The 20,414-nt window shown below is 44.9% G+C and overlaps 1 protein-coding gene and 1 long non-coding RNA gene across 2 annotated transcripts in view; one reads left to right on the top strand and one right to left on the bottom strand.

Moving 5' to 3' along the window:
* Positions 1–20,414, top strand: part of Myo16 (myosin XVI) — a 319,471-nt gene that overhangs the window by 128,691 nt on the left and 170,366 nt on the right. The window contains exons 16-19 of the mRNA XM_027387882.2: positions 13,674–13,785; positions 16,310–16,427; positions 17,142–17,213; positions 19,379–19,520. Of these exons, the coding sequence (XP_027243683.1) occupies positions 13,674–13,785; positions 16,310–16,427; positions 17,142–17,213; positions 19,379–19,520 (444 nt within the window). The remainder of the gene's footprint in view (positions 1–13,673; positions 13,786–16,309; positions 16,428–17,141; positions 17,214–19,378; positions 19,521–20,414) is intronic.
* LOC118239673 lies at positions 9,240–15,038 on the bottom strand. The gene is made up of 2 exons (XR_004772441.1): positions 14,944–15,038; positions 9,240–9,726 (listed from the first exon to the last, which is right to left on the bottom strand). It is a non-coding gene; the product is annotated as an uncharacterized LOC118239673 (long non-coding RNA).

The raw sequence follows: 20,414 nt of genomic DNA, 5'->3' as shown, positions 1-20,414 counted from the left end.
AGGTGTGTCTGTTTCAACATGACCAGAGGAATATATACCACACTCACGATGTGCAGGGGGGCCTGGGGAATTGTGATGGGTCTTATGTAAAAATAAATAAGCTATCTCATTAGTGTTTATATTTCCTTTCCATTTTAATGGATGATTAAATTCATTCCAGAGAGACATTTTATGTGAAATTTCTTCATATAATTTTATTGGAAAATGCTTGATTTGTATACTTGTTTTGTATGCCTCTATAAATACCCAGGGTATTATCAAGAGTTCCTGGCTGAGGTGGGGTTATGAATGAGAAGGATTAAGAAGCCCCACTCTGAAGACGCATGGGCTCGCATGGCTACATAGAAGAGCAGCAGACATGGCGATTCCTAAAACTGTCCTCAGGACCAAGTGGTGCCTTCTGCACTGCATGGCCACTTCCTGCCAGGGTTCTTTCCACACTGAAGTATAAAGCCTGAGTTGTGTGGTTCCGACGGGCAGTCAGGGCTCCAGAGCTGCCAGCTTCTGGAGCAGCTTCCTCATACCTGTAGGTTGAGCAGCATGGTGTCACTCTCTCTTTTAAGCTGTACATCCTTGGAATTCAGTTTCGAAGTTGCCAGGATAGAAAAACTCCAAAATGCATTGCTTTAGGCATTTTGGGGGATCTAAAGGTACCCCATTGACATCTCTGCCCATCCATCTTCTAGCTGGTGGTCCCTTGCCTGACAGCCACGGCAGCTCTCCTCCAGCTGCCCCTCGCCTTGTGACTCTCCTATCTCATTTGATGAGCAGACAAAGCTTCTTCCCCCTTCTGTTCCTGTGACTGTAGCTGTGTGCCTGCTGCTAGCTGTGGCCATCCCTGAACTGCCACTGCTGTCCCTCCACCTTCTGAACACAGACTTAAAATGTGCTAGTGTTCTCTGTGGTCACGTGTGGTCTGTATGACTCCTCCCCCATCACACATCATGAGATTCGGAACCCTGACCCAGCTCTGTGTGCTGAAGTCCCTCTGTCAGCAGTATCACATGGTGAGCATGAAAGACTAGGACAGAACAAGCAAGCACACACCCTCCTGCATGCATGTGTCAATGTCTAGTTTACCATGGGGGCCTGAAGTTTTAAAAGCTGATGCCATTGGAGGCAGCTGGTCAGCACCTTGCCAGGTGCGCCCAGTTTAACTAAATCCAGAAAGTGTGGGCCTTGTCTTGTGTTTCTTCCTCCTCACTGACACCCTCAAGATGATACCATACTTTCTCATTCTGTTTCCTCCCTGAGTTATCTTTGATGTTTTCACCTCTGTCTCACACCACACTTCCCTCTATGTAATTTCCATGATACTGCCACATGGTGTGGCTCATCCATGACTCAGTAGATGCTTTATTCATGTTCCAAATATTCATTTTAACGACTTATTTTCCACTTCTGAGAGTTTTGTTTTGCTCTTTCAAAGTTCTGTTTTTCTCTCACACATTGTTTCTTGTCCCTTTTATTTCCCCAGTCCATTTTATTTATACAGGAGTCTTAAACATGCTTCTTGTATGCTCCATGGCCTGCCATCCAATGTGAAATCCTGAGGGCTTGCTATGGTTACTTGGTATCTATGATGCAAGTCCCAAAGAGGTTGTTCTATAACCTGTAACTTTGGGTGTGACATGGTGTGGCAGTTGGCTTTCATTGTTAACTTGCCACAATTTAGAATTAACTGGAAAGAACGTCTCAGTGTGAATATTGGGTTCCCCTGTGGGATGTCTATGCAGCATTATCACAATTATGTTGAACAGTGTTGGAGGACCCAGGTCACTGTGGGCAGCACCGTTCCCTAGGCTGGTGATCCTGGATCATATACATGCAGAGTGTGAGCTAGCACTAACAAGCAAGTAAGCATCCACTTCTCTCTGCTCTTAACTGTGGGTATGATGCAACTAGCTTTCTACAAGTTCCTGCCTTGACTTCCCCTCAGTGATGGACAGCAACCTGGAATTGGGAGCTGATTATATTAATATTTTCTCCCCTAAGTTGCTTTAGGTTGGTATTGCTGGAGTTTCTTTCCAGCCTGGTCCCACAGCTGATTAGCCCCAAATAAACACACATAGACTTACATTAATTTATAAATTGTTGGCCGATGGCTAGGGCTTCTTATTGGCTAGCTCTCTCCTAATTATTAACCCCTTTCTATTAATCTATGTATTTCCACATGGTCTTATCTTACTGGAGAAGGGTCCAGACCTGTTACTCCTTCCTTGATTACATGCCGTCTCTTCGAGGCCCCTCTCTGCTCCTTCTCCTCAGCTTTCTCCTGCTCTGGTAGCCCAGTCTATCTTCCTGCCTGGATATTGGCCAGTCAGTGTTTTATTCATCAACCAGTAAAAGAAACGTATATACAGAAGGACATCCCCCATCAGATTGGGACATTTTTATCTCAGCAGCAGAAATGAAGCCAGAACACATGACATTCCGAAGTACTTAGCTGGGGACCTGCATGGCCTGTGCAAAGGGTGAGTTCTCCAGAGAAGTTTTCCATAGGTTGGTCAGTCCTTCAGACTCTTTCATGTCAACCCTTAGCTTACAATCTCTTGCACGGCACTTAAGTTTGAACACCTAGAAACAGGAAAAGGCCAGTGGTGGTCGTGACTCCTCTGGGGCAGATGTTTGTGTAGCCATCATCATCTATCCCAGAGTAGCATCTCTGCCATCTACCTAGGTACCATGGGCAGGGGTTTTACAGAGCAGTGAGGCCTAGCACCTTGGCTATAAAACTTAATGCATTTCTAGGCTAATGATATGTTTTTTCCACACCCCATATGGCCGTTGGAAGCAGAACATTTGGGTAGAGGAAATGGAGTCAGAATAAGACCCTGTGTACACTAAGGAACAGGTGCAGCTTCCTTGGGCCGATAAGTGGTCCCTTCCATCCATAGATACCTGCTCTCTTTTTAAAAGACATGGTTACAGGTGAGCTGGTCCTCAATGTCTCGGGGCTGAACTTACAAGGCATTCTGGGATACTGCCCTTCCTGGTTAAAGAAGTGCAGGAATTCTCTTCTTACTTATGCATTCTAAGTGGGTAATGTTCTTGGGTTGCTTTAACTTGCCTGGGCTGACTATTGATACTGATGGAGTATACTAGAGCCTCTGCGTGAGCTCAGTTATTAAACAGGAAAGTCTGCTGCAGATAAGTGTCCTATATTAGCCCAAGAAATGGACCTCACTACATTTCACTCCAGCAGCATATTTGTCAAATTCTAAATGTGCCTCTATGCTTTTGTGAGACACCACTGGAAATGGCTGAGCCAGACCTTCCAGCTTGTAAATAGATTAATCCTTCAAGTTCATGGGGAATAACATGCTTTCAATGTCTACAGAAGGCACTGGGTGGCACTGCCCACAGTTCCATCACCTGCCCTAGATGACCCATCCCATGTGTGATTTGCATAACATCTGTGTGTCACATGTAGGACAGACTGCTTCACCCAAGTATGCCGTGATGGCTCACCTGTTCAAACACTCTGGTAAACAAGACCGAACGCAATGATGACTGGTTATTTTTCTTAATTGTCCTTTCACCCCTTTGATACGTTCTCATAGCTGTCTCTCATCAGCTCAGTAGAAGAATGCCCGTGTTTTCCCTGTATATTCTAGCCATGAAATCACTGCTTGCATATGAGTTTGAACAGCCAGTTCAAAACAGAGTCAGAACACTGCAAACAGCAGAGAAGGCATTGAGTCACTGGATGGTGAAAGTGACATTGAAGGAGAAAAGGAAAGCAGGAAGCTTTAATGTCAATTAAATAAATAGGTTACAGAGGAATAAAAAACTTGCCCTTTGAGCTGTGACAGCACAGCTACAATCAACTATACTGGCTTCTGCCTTCGTGACCTGGTCACCTCCCTCTTTTCTGAAATAAAGTACATGGCTCTTCTTCTCCCTTGAGATGAACACTGCAAACATCAGGGGAAAGTGTTCAGTAACTGAGGAACAGAAGTGACAGGACCCCATTATCATAGAGATGGCTGTCAGAGTGAGCCCCGTTTCCCACATGTAGTTCAGGAATTTTAGCCCATGTTACACAGCTTCTAATTACTTTTCCTAAGAGGGCTCATTTGTAGGATATTCTATCCGACTTTGGGCTCCCCCACATTAAGTTCTGTTATTTAGTATGAACTTTAGCTGCCCAGGGCTTGGTGTGCATGGGCCCTAGAGAGAAGGGGCTCTGACAAGGCCTGCACTAGGTGAATGATTGGGTGGTGTCTCTAGACTACAGAGTCTGAGTCCATGTTGAGTAAAAAGGAAGCTAGATAGGAGAGGTTGTGGTCAGTGGTATGAGATAAAGCCTGGGATGGATTCTCAGTGACAGTCAGCCCTCTCTCCAGCTCCTGGTGCTATTCCTGCCCCTCTAAGAGACATAACAGCTTGATGTGGCCAAACACCACGAAGAGGCTCAGCCAGAACCCAGAAATAGGCATGTCCCTCTGTGTGTTCCCTTGCAGAGCCTTCTGAAGGCATGGATTCAGTTGAGAGACACACCCTGTCACTGGTGCTACGTAGCTATGAAGTCCAAATTATCTTCAAATTTACATGCCATATGGTGTTGCTTTGGTTACAGCGAGTGTATCCTCTTTAATTTCAAAGCAAACTGATTTTGTTTTGTTCAATTGACTGAATTTTATTAAATACATAGAAGCCAATTTAGTTTTACATTCATACAATAAGCTATTTTTGTGGACTCCTTGGCACAAATATAGCCCATTGTGAATTTGTAGTCAGCACAGCCCAACACTGGCCCAGAGCTTGCTGGACCCCCAGGTCTGCCTTTCACAGCCTGCTCAGCAGGTGAACCACTGAACTCTTTGACTAGAGATCTGTTTTTCAATCTTCCATTTATTGTTTCAATCGGTGATTCTATTATCTGGCTATCTTTGCTCTGGCTTGTGTAATACAATTATCACAAGGAATACATTTGCTCAAAGCACAGGAGTGACTCTAAGATCACCTCCTTCTAAGAGGTTTTTTGTTTTTGTTTTTTGTTTTTTTGCTGTGTTGAAGAATCTCAGGCTTGCAAAGCCTCTGGAATGTGCTGCCCAGACAGTACATTTACAGACCTAAGAGTGTCTCTCTCACCCATCCTGACTGAAATGCACTTAGTTTTTGCCTAAGCTGGTCTCACCTGAACATGTCCCAGCATATCAGAGTCTAGATAAACCAAAAAAAAAAACCCACTTTAAATATTGTTGTGCCCTTAAATAATCTTCACTATCCCATACTTTACATGCATCTCCACAGTGCACATTGTTGGTACTCTGGATCTGCCTTGACCCTCCTTCCTGGCTGAGCTGCTTGCTCTTTGTGGGCAGTGATGCACCACACTCACCTCCATGGAGAAACACAATGTCTGTTGTCTTACCTGAGACATTATCATTTTTCACCAGCAGTGTGTATCAAAGACACCCGGTGGTGTCTCACATGAACTTTCAATTTCCAGCTTCTCTTTGAAGACCTTCTCCTAGTCCCTTGAGAATCACAGGATGCTGACCTTACCTGTATTCTAGAAAATCCCATAATCCCTCATTTTGTCTTAAAATCTCCATGTTATTTAGTGATGGAGTGGGATGCCCTGCTTTATTCAGGGTTCACTGGCATAGGAAGCATAGTTGACCAGCATTCAGCATCCAAATTTTAATAATACTCAAGATAGTGTGTTTCTAGGAGGATTTGATGGTCCAGGGTGAGATGGAACCTCTGAAAGCTGTTTATTACAAGCCTGTAAGGGAATCATGCATTCTTGTAATGTGTAAAATATGTAAAATAACATCGTTGCCTATTGTTAGTTAATCAGTGTCCTGTCCTGATTTGGTTCATCTTAGAGATGGAGTAGGGTCCTGTTAATGCAGCATCAGTAGCATTTTGTGTGCATGTGTGTAGGGCATACATCTGTGCACATGTTTCCTTGTTTGTGTGCACACATGTATAGAAGACAGAGGGCCATGTCAAGTATTGTTTTTTATTGCTCCCCAACTCCTTTTTTTATAGGGATCCCTCTGTCTTTGTCTCCCTGATATAATAGTTGCAGGTACATGCTTCTAAATTTGGATTTGGTGGTGGGTGGGTTGCCAGTGACCCTAACTCAAGTTCTCATGATTGAATAGCAAGTATTTTACCAACTGAGTCATCACCCAGACATTTCAACAGCCCTGTCACCAGCATTTTAAGCACCCTACACTGTCTTATTTCCAGAAGTGGATTTTGTGGTTGATGACACAGAGTGGAGGATTCATGTGAGCAACGAGAAAAGTTGGAAGTGTGAAGGACATTCAAGGTAGTGGGAATAACAGAATAAAGGCTGTCAGTAAATCTGCTGACAAGTGTTCTGAGCTGGGATACTTCAAACAGTGTGGGGCATAGGGTTGACCTAACCATTGCTGTCTGCCAAGCTTGGTTTCCTTGATGTCCCCTCTCTCCAGCACCAAATCTAAGACCTTGCTTTGAATGAGCTTATAACGGGAATAAAAATGCTTATCCATTGTGCACCCCTCATTTTCCCCATACTCATGTGCATATGAGCAGCACTGATCAAACTCAGTAGGTTAATATGAGGGAGAGAAAAGAGGAAGGGAGTGATTAGCTGGACTGCAACCTGTATATAAATTGGATTTACTAGAATGATTTACCAGCTGTGGTCCAGCTAATCCAACAATGGCTGGCTGTGAATGGGAGGTCCAAGAATACAGCAGGTTCTCAGTCCACAAGGCTGGATGTCTCAGCTAGTCTTTTGCACGTGCTGGATTCCCTAAGAAGCAGGGTCTATTTCCAGTGAAGGGTGTGCTAGCAAGAAAAGAGCAAGCAGGCGAAGAGCAAAAGCTTTCTCCTTCTATGTTATATAGACGTCCAGCAGAATGTGTGGCCCAGATTGAAGGTGTGTCTTCCCACATAAAGATATGGACAAAGCTGCATATTTTTCTGTCTCAAAAGAGACTAGAAGTGGATTCACCCACTTCAAATCATACAACAACACACACACACACACACACACACACACACACACACACACACGTGTGTCCTCCATTTCTGTATTGTAGTTCATTCCAGATATGGCCAAGTTGGCCACCAGGAATAGCTATCCCACAGCCTCATGGGTTTGGCTTGTTCACTTGATCCCACCATCACCATGGCCACACCAGTCTTCGCAGCCTGAAAAAACCTTGTTTCATGTTTAAACGCTGGCAGCTCTCAGGGTCATCCTGAGAGAACCCAAAGACATCCCTTCCTCTGGGTCCTACTGCTCATGAGGTTAGGAAAATGTTCATGCTGGGGTTCAGCCCCCACCACAAGTCCTGGGTCTTTTGGGCAGGACAAGACTACTCATTCCCTGTGCCTCATTAAAGAGACCCCTCTGTACCCAGCCACTCTAGCATTCACAATGTTCAATGTGGAAGGAGCTTAGAAACAACTTTACCAGGTGTTTTGAAGAAATTTTCTAATTAATTGGAAAATCATGCATCAGCTATTCTGGAAATATTACAAGGTCCCAAGTCAGTGTAAACATGTAATTTATTTGGGGAATTTTTCTTTCTTCCTGAGGATCATCAAAGGGTGCTCTCTTTCCAACACTATAGATGGATAATATGTCAGTATCTTCACCAATGGAGATATATGGGTCTAAACGTGTAGCTACTAAAAGAGCCGTATTCATATTACATCATGAGAGCCTGGAGGTTGGTTACTGTGTTCCAGATAGTTTGAAAACAGTAAGAAAATAATTTTCTGTGGAGGACGGCAGTAAGGGGAGGATGGAGATAAGAGTAGGATGAGCCTGGAGCGCAAATTCTCAGATTCTTCAAACCTGCTGTTTGTGTGGAGGTTGACTGTCCAATTTCACCTTCTGGCTTGTGTTTGTATTCTAAACATCACCTCAGGAAATGTACCTTGTCTAATGGTGGAGAAAACGTCCTTTTGTGTGCAAGGGGCTGGTAAAAGTCAGAGCAAAGTACACTGGAACCTCCAGGTTCCAACTTAGTGAAGGGGTCCACGCCTTTGCTTTTAGCTCGCAGGATCTTTTACGTTTGAGCCTTTCCTGCCATCTGTGTGCACCAAAGGCACAAATATAGCTAATAAGAATTGTTCTCCTGTACTAGGGGCACATGTACAGAGATAATGAGAGTCATTTCATGTATGCTGAAGGACAGTGCCTGTGCCAATGCGTGAAACCTCCCTAAAGCAAAGGTGTGAGGCATGCAGAAAGGTCACACGACTTTGAAATGCTATGCTGACATTTTCTGCAACTATTATTTTTGTGTTTGTTATTCACAACCTGTCCTTGCTATCCTGGATTCCTATCCTGGGAGAGAAGCCTCATTCTGTGCAGAGCATTTAATATTTGCCCATCCACACTGCAGATCCAGAAAGAGATATTCATTGTGGATCCTTCTGGTAGCACAGGAAAACCTCTTGAGATTCACTGTGTGGGCAAACGTTACTGCAGTGTCCTCTGGAGGCAAAAGCAACTTATTCCAGTGCTGGCGAGATGACTCAGCAGTGAAAGCACTTGCTGCCAAGTCTGACCACCTGGGTTTGATCCTTAGAAGCTACAGGGTCAAAGGAGAGAACTGACCAGTTGTCCTCTGGTCCCAACATGTTCAAGTCACCCATCCTGTGTGCCCCCCACAAGTAAATACTTTTAAAATGATGAGTTTTTATCAGTATATATATCCTTTAAGTTATATTTTCCAGTGCTATGAGAGAAACAGCATCTGGAATGTTCTCCTGACCCACCAGTCATAAAACACAAAGGCCTTTAGCAAGAAGCTAGCTCTAATATCCCAACTCTAGATTCTGAGACACCTGCATTTTATCGAGTGGTTTGGTGCCCTGTCACATGTGAATTAAAAAGGGAGATGACTAAGTCAATTGTTCCTGTCATAGATGTGTGATTGTCACTCATGTGTGACACGGAAGACAGTGAGCGCTAAGGTGAGAACTCTGGGGACATTGGTTAGTAAGTGGAGCTAGAGATCAACAGTCTGGCCCAGATGTTGATCCAGATGTATTTGCTGAGGGGGTGTGGAGCCTCTGTGATAGGTTAGTGGTATGATGTCTATTAAGCACTAAGACAGACCACCGGGAAGTCCAGTCATGAAAATATCTTTAACATCCTTTGAGGGCAACAGAATCTGCAAAGGCCACTGTCATGTGGCACAGAGGATATTTGGTTTCAAGTAATCCACATCTGGGGAGCATACCTATTTTAAAAGCCACCCACGATCATCTCCTTTTTATTCACTTTTTACTTCTTTTGTTCCTGTTTCCAGTATTTATTACCATAACATATATACCAAGATGCATTGTGTTGGGGGCCAGGGGTATGGGACAGTGCAGGACTTAAGATACAGCTATGTGTTAGCTTAGGTTGTAAAAGTTGATTAGGTTGGAAATCCAAGGCAAGTAAGGTTGGCTGCTATATGTTCCTCTTAGAGGCAGGATAAATGATCAGGCTGAGTACAGAGTTGGATAGCAGTCAAGTCTAAAGAGACCTCAGGTGTATTATTAACTCTGGTTGTGGGGTTCAGCAAAGGTGCCATTCTCTAAGGATGTTAGAGATGTTTTCATAATGGTGAATTGTCGCTGCATGGACTTTCATCTCCATAACTTCCCAAAGACGCATGGCTCATTTAAGTGGTAGTTCATCTGGCGCTGCAAGGGTTCATCTTTCCCATTCCAGGATGTTTAGTGACATTCCAAGCATCTAGTCGGTACCTGTGTTATAGTGACAGGAAAAAAAAAAGTGTGTGCAGAGATTACCAAAATGTCCCTGGGAGCAATACTGTCACCAACTGATAACCAGGGTCCACAGTACAGTGACAACTTCTCTACAGGGGGTTAATGACTGGAGTTGCCAGGAATGGGATACCCCATGTCACTAATGTAGCACTTTGGGTACAGTTTCCACATGGCTGGCCTGTAAGAAAAGGGGGTGAGGAGACCAGGGTTCCTCCCATCATGCTTGGGTCAGCTGGATTATGTAACACTGATCAGATGAGCACCAGGAAAGCAGACACAGAGTAGCTGCTCAGATCTCGTATTGACCAGTGTAGGGTCTCACTCCTGGGCTCTAATACTTCATGGAGAATTTTTTAACATAAATTTTTGTTGATTTTGGGGGGTAATTTCACATCATGCACCCCAGTTCTGCTCATCGCCCAGGCCTCCCATATCTACCCCTCATCCTTGCAGTGTCCCCGAAAAGAAAATTAAAAATATTAAAACCAACCAACCAAACAAAACCTCTTCACTCCTCCATCTTGCCCGCCTTTCCACCACCTCTTCATTCCTCTTAGTGCAGTGGGAGCCTCAGTGTGCCACACAGTATACCATTCAACCTTACTTGCAAATATTCATTGCAATGAGTCATTGGTATGGTTCAAGGCCTCTGGTTTCTGATACACCATCACCACTGGGCCCTTCCTGAAATCCTCTCTAATATTCCATGGCTGGCTGAGTCATGGAGAATCTGCTTTGATGGGGTAGATGTTAGGGTGGGCCAACCCAAGGCCCTGGATGTGGGCCTGGGTGGCAACTGAGCTGGTCACTCCACGCCATTGGGGCAACCCCAGTTCTGTTACAACTGAGGGCTATGTGGTCAGCCACCTGAGACCATGTTGGTGCCCAAGGGCCACACTACAGTTAGGGTAGTACAGATCTGAGTTGCCTGTGCTGCTGCCTGGTGCCGTGGTGAATATATATATATATATATATATATATATATATATATATATATATATGCTGGAAACTGTGAAATGTTGACAGAAGGTATTCCACATTGCTAGAGTCTCTCACAAAACCCTCTTGCTGTAATTGGGCCAATCAACGGTGTTGTTAGTGGCGGAACATGCTGACTGATTCCCACCTACCCAAGAAATCCTCACATGTCCTACACTGAGTGTTGAAAGCAGGGTAGCCCCCCGGCCACTATGAGGCAGAAATGAGAGATTTCTATTCCATTTAGTCACCTGTATGCTTGCTCCATCATCTGGAGAATAAAGAGATTTAAATGTTCCTTAGAGTCAAGTCTCCTTGGAGATGCTCAATTTTGATATTTCCCCAGACATAGTTTTCAAGTGTTCCTGTGCCTTTGTGTCTGGTCTCATGATGAGAGATATCAAAGGGAAAATTACTAGCTTTAATAAATAAAATATAAACATATACTTTTTATCACCCACTCTCTCATGCCGAGGCTCAGTCTGTTGGAAATTATGAAATATATTTCTTGTCTATCATTCCAGATACCACAGAAAAGCTGAAGGTTCTTCGATTTTTGGATAGAAACACCATTCATGTTCATTTGGCTGGCTGTCTTCTTGAGACAGGATCTCATATAGTCCAAGATGGCTTCTCACTCAGTAGTTACTCAGGCTGGGCTTGAAGTCCTGATACTTTTGCCTCAGTTCCAAAGTGCTGGGATTCTAAGTGTGTGCTACCACACTCTGACATGTTTTATTGTTTATCTATATTTTATTAGCTGAGTGTTGATTCCACAACCAGTGTGCATAAGGTAAATGCTGCACCTTAATTTCTATTTTGAGGCAGACGGTCATTAAGGTGCCTGGATTCACTTTGTACCTGTTCTGCTGCTATGTAGTGTAAGGTGGTCTCTAACTCAAAATCTTCCTGTTACTTTGTCCTAGTATCTTGGGATGCAGGCATATAAGGGTGCCACCTCACGTGGATTATTTTTTGTCTGCCTATTTATCATCTATGCTTATAACAATATCATCTATTATATTCTATTATCTGTCATTTACCTACCATCTGTCATCTCTCTATAGTCTATTACTCTTCTGTCTCATTCACTTATCTGTCATCTACCTGCCTGTCATTCTTTTATCATCTATCTATCTATCTATCTATCTTTCTATCTATCTATCTATCTTCTACCTATCATCTACTATCATATCTATCATCTATCTCTATCTGTCATCTATCTCTAATCTACCTATATACTTGTATCTATCTATAATCTATCTATAATCTATTTCTGTCATCTATCTATAATCTACCTATCTACATCTATCTATCTACCTTCCTGTTATGTCTGCTTATCTGTCATCCATCTGTCTATCTTCTTACCTCTCTCTCCATCCATCTCCTTTCCACACCCCTTTCTGACATCTTCATGCATGTATAGTATGCACAGCGAACTTATTCTCTCGGTTATCCTACTTTATGCTCTTACAACTTTCCAGTAATCTTCCTTTTGCCTTCAAAAGTTGTATGCTCTCCCTCATGTGCAGAATCTATGGAGAGAAGACAGGTTTACCCTATTTTGTGAACTCATCTATTCAAGTTGCTTCAGGATTCTGCATAGGGAAGGTTTCCAGGTGTCTTTTCTTGTCCTTTTTGAGTTTCAGATTCTTAAAGATGTTATTTCTCTGACGGTGGCTTAAACCTTAACAGTGTAATTACTTTAAATTTGGCATGACTGATACAAACTCTCACAAAAGATACTCCTCCTACTTGATAATGATACTTGGTGGATGGAATAGATGCGACATTGTGAGGACACTGACACCACCTACAAAACATCATAAGTGCTTCTTCCTCTCACCAGCCTCTCCTCTTCCCAGCCTGGTCTACCCCCTCTGCCCTAGCCCCTGCCCTGCCTCAGCCTCTCCTAACATCTGTCTATACCTAGATACCCCCTGCCCTAGTCACTTCATCTCTCTCCAGGGGGTCTTCCTCTGGAGGTCCAATGCACTCCTGAACACCTACCCTGAAGCCCCTCTTCTGCTTCTAGCACCTAAGGGTTCTTGCCACTTGCAAAGCATAACTAGAACTCTTTCACAAGACACTGGGAGCCCTAACTGCTCCTCCTTCCTTGGCAATCTTTGTTGTCCTCACCCTGGGTTCTCATTTCGTTGACCTGTTACCCTGTGCACAGCATGCATGATTGACCTTGTATCACTTCATATGTGCCCCTGCATGTTCTCGGGACATGGTCATTGCTTGCCAACTAGGCTCATTCTCACTTATGTGCCTGCTCTCATAATGGAGCATTGCTCCTCCTCCTCAGCTTTTCCTCCTGGTACCTGCCTACTACCTCCACATTTATAAGCATCTTACACCCATGCCTCAGTTCAGTTGCTCTGCCTCCGTGCTGTAGCTGTATTGTAGCTGGATCTCATCTTGTCTCTGCCCTGGGTACCTAATCTATCCCTGCTGGGTTTCCTGGAGGAGACCTTTGTCTTTGTATCCTCTGCTTGGTAATGGTATGCCTGCATGTGGTAATCGATGCCTCTGTGTGTGTCAAGCAAAGGGAATTAATCAGCAACCTTAAAATGAAAGGCTCCTGGCAAGCAGGGATAATACATTAGTATACATTAAGCATCTTTCATGCAAATGTGAGCTACAATGCCTGCTCTGGCACCTGACAACTTCCGGTATGAAGTTTACAGCTGGTGACTGTCTCCCCTCATGAAGAAAGGTTCAGATAAGGTGACCCTGTGTCAGAACTGTGATTATGTTCTGGGACAAGAATCACTGTCTTCCCTGAAACGTCATGTGCTCCCATGTAGCTTTGTAAACACCTGGGGATACAATGTCCAGGTCCAGGTGATTTCCATTATGACAGCGATCAGGTGTGGATGAGGCAACCTTCCACCACTGGTGTTTGACTCCAAGCCATAACGCCACATTTATTTTAACAGGTATATGAACCAAGGCATGCAGGAAGATGTGTCCACAGCAGAGCGCTCTCTGAACAAGGAGAGACTTGCAGTTCTGAAACACGCTCTGAATGTAGTTGGCTTCAGCAGCTGGGTGAGTGTCCTTGTCGGGGTTTCACACAGAAAACCAGCCTCCAACAATTTAGAAAGATTCACTCATCCTGAACCATCCCCTCAGCCTGGCTTGATGTAGCCCATTGGTTGTTATGCACCCTGACAATGTTCCAGCAGAAAACAGGCTTCCATCAGTTCTCCTGGGGATTACTGTCCAGTAGGGGTGGGAGACAAATAGGGTGGTGGGTACCAGGAAGGCAGATACTAGACAACTCACAGTAACAAGACATAATTGCTATTTCCTTTCTTTTCTTTTTAATTTTATGTGTGTGGGTGTTTTGCTTGCATGCAGTGCCCATGGAGGACAGAAGAGGGCATTGGATCCCTTAGCACAGGAGTTACTTACAGTTATAAGATGCCTGGTGGGTGCAAAAAATCAAACTCAGTTCCTCCACAAGAGCAGCCAGTGCTCCTAACCACTGAGCCATCTCTCCAGCCCCGCTATTTTCAATAGAAATAGAAAACCCCTTCACATATGTATCTAGAACAAGCCACATAATTGTGTTGACTGACTCTTGAGGAACCTGGCCAGTGTGAAGAAACTGTGTACTGCTAAACCATCACCTTTCAAACTAATGTAATCACTTTACTTAAATATCTCCTCTAGGAAGCTAGAGAATACAACGAAAGTTTTAGCCCACCTCTGTGCCACAGCAATTTCCAAGATAATGGGAAGGCCCGTGGCACATGCCAAACTGCCTAGAACTACTAGCCCTGTCTGGATACTGGTAGCTTAACACAGGGCTGATGAGACTGAAGAAATTAATTTTTCATATCTTAAAATATTAATTTAAGTTTAAATAGCCATGTGGTCAGAGGATACAGCTCTATTCAGGGCCAGTCCTGAGAATTAGACAAGAATGGTTGGGTCCGGGAGGATGCTCTCAGGAATCATTTCTGTTTTCCTGATGCATTATCTCTGCCCTCTCATTTTGGAAGTATTTCCGATTGTGGCCAAGTCCTCGGGAACAATTAACAAGATGTCACTGGGGACCCTGGTATGCCCACAGTTCTAGATCCCAAATGTAGTTCTTTGTTTTTCAGAAGGCTGTGTGTCACCCTTGCCCACAGTCTTAGCTAGGGGGGGCAGGAGGGGCAGGCAGGCGGAAGCACACAGGAAAGCTGGCAAATGACTCACCCTAAGTGGATTCACTGAGGCGCTTTGCTTGGCAGGACCCCATGCCTTTCAGAGCCTAGAGTTCCAGGAATGAGAGGTAGCCTGATGGTGCCTTGTTCTGTTTGGCCCAATTATCCAATGTCTACATTTCTTTCTTTTCCTGGCCCCGCCCACTTGCATGCTCTGATTTGCGCTGGCTTCTGTGATGTCCCTTTTCTTATCTCCCCTCCCCCACCAGGAGTTTCTAGATCCCATAGGGAACAGGAGCACAGACAGGGGCAGGAGACCATTTTACCAAAATACCATTCACTTGGAAACATAGCTTTGAAATTCCACACTTGATCCTCAAAGGCAGGGCAAGCAAAATTCACCTGCTGACTGCTGTAGCTGCTAGAGATGGGTGTGCATTTCAGCAAAAGGCCTGATGTCCATCCCTTTATCCTAAGCCTTTAAAGTAATGTGAGGAATAAAAATCATTCCACTTTGGAGTGATGGCCTCTGTCCATGACAAAGAACAGTATTTCCAGGCAGGTGTGGCCTTTGGAGCAAAACCTTCGAGGGTAAATTATGGGACTGTCCCACCTCTGCACCCCATCCCTAACAGCAGGCAAGCCGACAGGCAGGAGGGCAGGACTGCCCACTGCAGACAGAGGCAGGATCCCAGGGCTCGGCTCCCACAGAGAGGTTTTCCTGGTTCAAATCCACCACATTGTCCTGTGGGTTGTGGTGAATTTTCATAGCTCTGTCTCCCTCACTGAATCCAAAACCCCTGAGGGTAGCACAGATCCTTGCCTGTATGTCCCAAGGTGCCCACCTTGCAGAACACTGAAGGAGATTTATGGGCATCATTAAAGAGGTGGACATGTGTTGCTCCTTTTAAAAAGCTGGAGAAATGCTGTTCTATAACACAAGGGAGAGTCCAGTGGGAAATGCTGCTGTCTGCCATAATTGTGGGATACTATACCTAGGCAGTACTTGAGATGGATGTCTCCAGGCTCTCGTTTTAAAGATGGAAAAATGACAATTCCCAGTGTCAGGTCTTACTCCTTTGTACAGTTCCGGCCTTCCAGACCTTCTTCCGATGCTTCCTGTACCTTATGTGCAAGGAGAACTTGGGGCAGCAGGGGTGTTTCCTGTGGGAGCTTGAACTATGTCACTAAATTTTGGAATGATGATCACACAGAACCCTCTGATATGTGTGAGAACACAGCATCATTTTAATGCGCATTGAGTTGTGATTTGCTTCTGAGCCCACACGGGCAGTTTCGTGGAGTGCTGTGGGTCTGGAGAGTGGCGAGCCCACCACCAGCATGCCCGTGGTGCTTGTCTTTGCTTGTGACGAAGTCCTTTCTCTAAGCAGTTCTGCCCGTTCTCTGTAAACACCTAGGAGGTGGAGAACCTGTTTGTTATTCTAGCAGCGATATTGCACCTCGGAGACATCCAGTTCACAGCCCTGACGGAAGCTGACTCGGCCTTTGTCTCTGACCTCCAGCTTCTGGAACAAGGTCAGTGGAGCACCACCCCATGGGAACATCTTTGGTGTGAAATCCCATAAAGCAGCCAGCAGATGGAGACACAGTACAAAAAGCCAGCAGGAATAATGTCTTCCTAAGGCTCGTCATGGGGGGAGGGGAGAACCTCTTTCTTCTCTCTAACGGGCTAGGGGGTAGCTGATAAATGTGCTTTCATGTCCTTATTCTTCACACCACACTGACAGCATAGGGGTGTCCGTATATACTTCAGTTCATGTGGCATTATCTAAATACTGTCTGTCACTCTCCCCACAGTATTTGGAGACCAGGTCATCGGCTAAACATTGTAAACACAATTACTTCCCTTTAAATACCTCGTCCAAGATCCCACACTTCTTTGATATTGTCTTTCTAGCCACACCCACTTTTTGAAAATACCCTCCAACCAAGGAGTTTTCAATAAACAGCCTATTCCACCCATTTCAAAGTTATTTAATTAGAAATTTGGGGGGAAAACATCCAGCACCGTGGGGGCAATGGAGGCAGAAAATGTGTCATGAGTGAATCCACAGAGCCATGAGATCCCTTTCATGTCTGAGATACTGAAGAGTTTCTCTAGATGAGTTTGACCTGGAGAGCAGAGTCGCTTTCCTCCTTTTTAATGTGTCTACATGAAGGATGTATATAAAGTGTTCTTGGTGTCAAAATGCACAGTGATTTCGTATTTACAGGCTGTTTTGATTTCAGTGGCAGGCATGCTCCAAGTATCGACAGATGAGCTGGCATCCGCCTTAACAACCGATATTCAGTATCTTAAAGGTAAATCTTTGTGCAACCTGACTTTTCCCTTTCTACAGTTCCTGGGCCTCTTTCAAGTAGGGGAATTAAAGAAACTGTGCCTGTCTCCACATGGAGAAACTGTTTGTATGGATCAAGTGCCAAAGGAAAGCTTTGCAAGCCTGCCCACCTACACCCCCCCCTTTACTGTATGGGAACACTTCTGTACTCCTGGGAGATCATTCTGATTAACTAGCCCCCTTCCTAATCAACCTGTCAGTTCAGAAAAACAAAGCCATCAATCTAAGAGGATTTATTCTCGTAAAACATGGACCTTTTGTGGGGGTAGGACAGCCTTTTCTCCGCCTTTTCCGCTCATAATGGGAGCTGTCATTTATTGGGTGTTTATGCTTAGATGGCATAGTGCCAAGTGTTCTGAAAGTTGTCATTTCTGATCTCACAAATGGTCATGAGGCGGGCATAACTATTTTTCTCCTCAGAGAGGAGAGCACTCAGATTAAAAAGGGGTTAATTACCGTGGATGCCAAGCCATTGGCAAGAGGCCATCTCCCTTTATAGGTCGGCTTCCATTCCTCTGTACATACCTACTCCCTGGATGGTGTATGGCCCTGCACAGTGCACAAAAGGACTGGATTCCTAGGTGTCTTTCACTTACCTACTGTAAATTCAGGATCGATGCCCTTCTTTAACCTTCCTCTCCATAGCAGTGAGGGCTTGTCCCCCCTCCATTCTACCCTAAACTCACCTGTCACCCAGTGGGTCCGTCTTGCTTGCCTCACCCAGTCAGTCCCTGACTCTACAATGAACTCACCTACTACCCCATGGGTCTTACTTGCATTTTACTTGTATTTTGTTGCTTGACTAATGACCTCTGCCTCTTAGACACCCCCTCAACTTAGTGAGTTTTCTCATGATCCACCCAGCTGCTCACCAGGTAATGCTGGCTCCTATTCCTTCTCTACCAAGTAGATCAGTTCCCTGTGACCCCATAAATAGCTCCCATTCTTATGGCCCTCTTTGTTTCTTGACCTGGGTCTCAATAGCAACCTTGGTCAATGTCTTCTTCTTCTGGACTTAGCTCATTTTCTCCTCGTCCTGTAGGAACAACAACAACAACAACAAAAAGAGATGCAAAGATGCTTTCAAAGATACATGTTTCCTTAGCTCCTCCCCATAGGATGGACTTCCGGGCACCTCTTCATGGCCATTCCTAACCATGTCTCCAGTCCCATTAATCACCATGATGTTCTCCAGATGCAGGACCCCATGTTGTGTCTTTCTGAAGGCGCGTTAAAATTGTCACTTACCATACAACCATCTGGGTTCCTCTGATCACACCCTCCCTCTTTCATCTCTCCACCACGTTGGGCACTTTTTGTAACTCCTCAACCATGTTAGCCTGTGAACTGTGATGGTACCATCTCCCAGGAGGCTGAATTTGATTCCCTGCCTTTCTGTTCCACACCCATAGCTTTGACCTTGCTTTCTCAAGGCAGAGCAGTTCTATCTTGTCTCAGTGGCTGTTCCTCTCTCTTTCAAACTGTAGCACTCTCCTGTCCCTGCCGTCCACTCAGCCTGAGACTTAAGGATGCACTGTATTGGCCAAGGCCACAGGTGGGAATTCTAGCCCTATTTACATGCTGTCTCCAAAAGAATTACTATATTAGCTCTGCCTGTGCCCTGGGTCACCCCACCTCTCTTCCATGAGTCTCTTCACTGGCCTTTTCATTCCAGAAGTTCTACTCTCTCACGATCTCCATCACTCCCTTTGGGAATGTCAGATATTTCCTCCTGAAGGCCCAGTCCTGTCCCCTAACTCCAGGGGGACGTTTTGATTGATTCTACCATTACTTTCCAGACAGGCAAGTGTTCAAATGCTCCAGGCTGGTTCGATGCCCTGCCAGAGGGATGTTATCAGAAAACTCACTCACAGAAGTTAGCTCTCTAACTATGAGGAAATGGCCCAGATGTGGAGAGGTGCAACAGCATGGTCAGAAGTTCTAGTAAGACTAGACACCTGACACTGGTTAGATGGCATCCTGTGTGATAACTGACAGGTGCTTTCAGGGTCATTTTCAACATTTTCGGGTGTGTCACAGAGAATGAATGGGCCATACACAGTTGTGTTAGCTTCTAATGAGGGCACCACTTGTACCTTATACCTTCGTTTCCTTCTACTATTCCAGGAGATGTGATAATACGTCGGCATACCACACAGATTGCTGCATTTTACCGTGATCTCCTAGCCAAGTCGCTGTATAGTCGTTTGTTTGGTTTTCTGATAAACACCGTGAACTGCTGCCTCCAGAATCAAGATGAATATAGAAGGTAGGAGTCCCAGATGCTGTGCCTATGTTACAGTCCCAGATGCTTGTTGCCTATGTTACAGTTGCAGGTGCTTGTGCCTATGTCACAGTTGGAGATGCTGTGCCTATGTTACAGTGGCAGATGCTTGTGCCTGTTACAGTTGCAGGTGCTGTGCCTATGTTACAGTCACAGATGCTGTGCCTATGTTACAGTTGCAGATGCTTGTGCCTGTGTTACAGTCACAGATGCTTGTGCCTATGTTACAGTTGCAGATGCTGTGCCTATGTTACAGTCATAGATGCTTGTGCCTATGTTACAGTTGGAAATACTTGTGCCTGCATTACAGTCACAGATGCTTGTGCCTATGTTACCCTGCCACACACAACTCAGGAGCTGTGGGTACTGAGCCCTTAGTTACCCCTGTCACATGCAACTCCAGGACTGTGGGTACTAAGACCATAGTTGCCCCTGCCACACACAACTCAGGGACTATGGACCCATTGACCCCAGTGTTACCCAGACTGTCACACACAACTCAGGGACAATAGATGTTGGCCCCTGGGTTATCCAGCCACATGAAATCAGGAACTGTGGATGTTGGTCCCCATGTTATTCTGCAATACATATTTCAGGCCTTACCTCAGAGAGCAGCTTCATATTACAGCAGAGCCCAGGGGTAGGCTTCATTCAGACTTCATTTTAACAAGCTAATTTCACTGGAAGGGTATTAGTGATTATGCTTTAGAAATATAAGCCCCCACTCCACCTTCCCACCCACCAGCACAGATGGATGAATCAAACTGTCTCTCAGGCATAGATATGCAAATGTGTTCCCTCTAGAATGAAGGTATAGATGTGGCCTTTTGTGCACAGAGAAGAAAAGAAGTTTTATGAATCCAGGAACAAGACAGTCTA

This window comes from Cricetulus griseus, assembly GCF_003668045.3.
Source record: "Cricetulus griseus strain 17A/GY chromosome 1 unlocalized genomic scaffold, alternate assembly CriGri-PICRH-1.0 chr1_1, whole genome shotgun sequence".
Classification (NCBI taxonomy): Eukaryota; Metazoa; Chordata; class Mammalia; order Rodentia; family Cricetidae; genus Cricetulus; species Cricetulus griseus.
The sequence above is the reverse complement of the archived record's forward strand: the minus strand, read 5'-3'. Positions and strand labels throughout refer to the sequence as shown.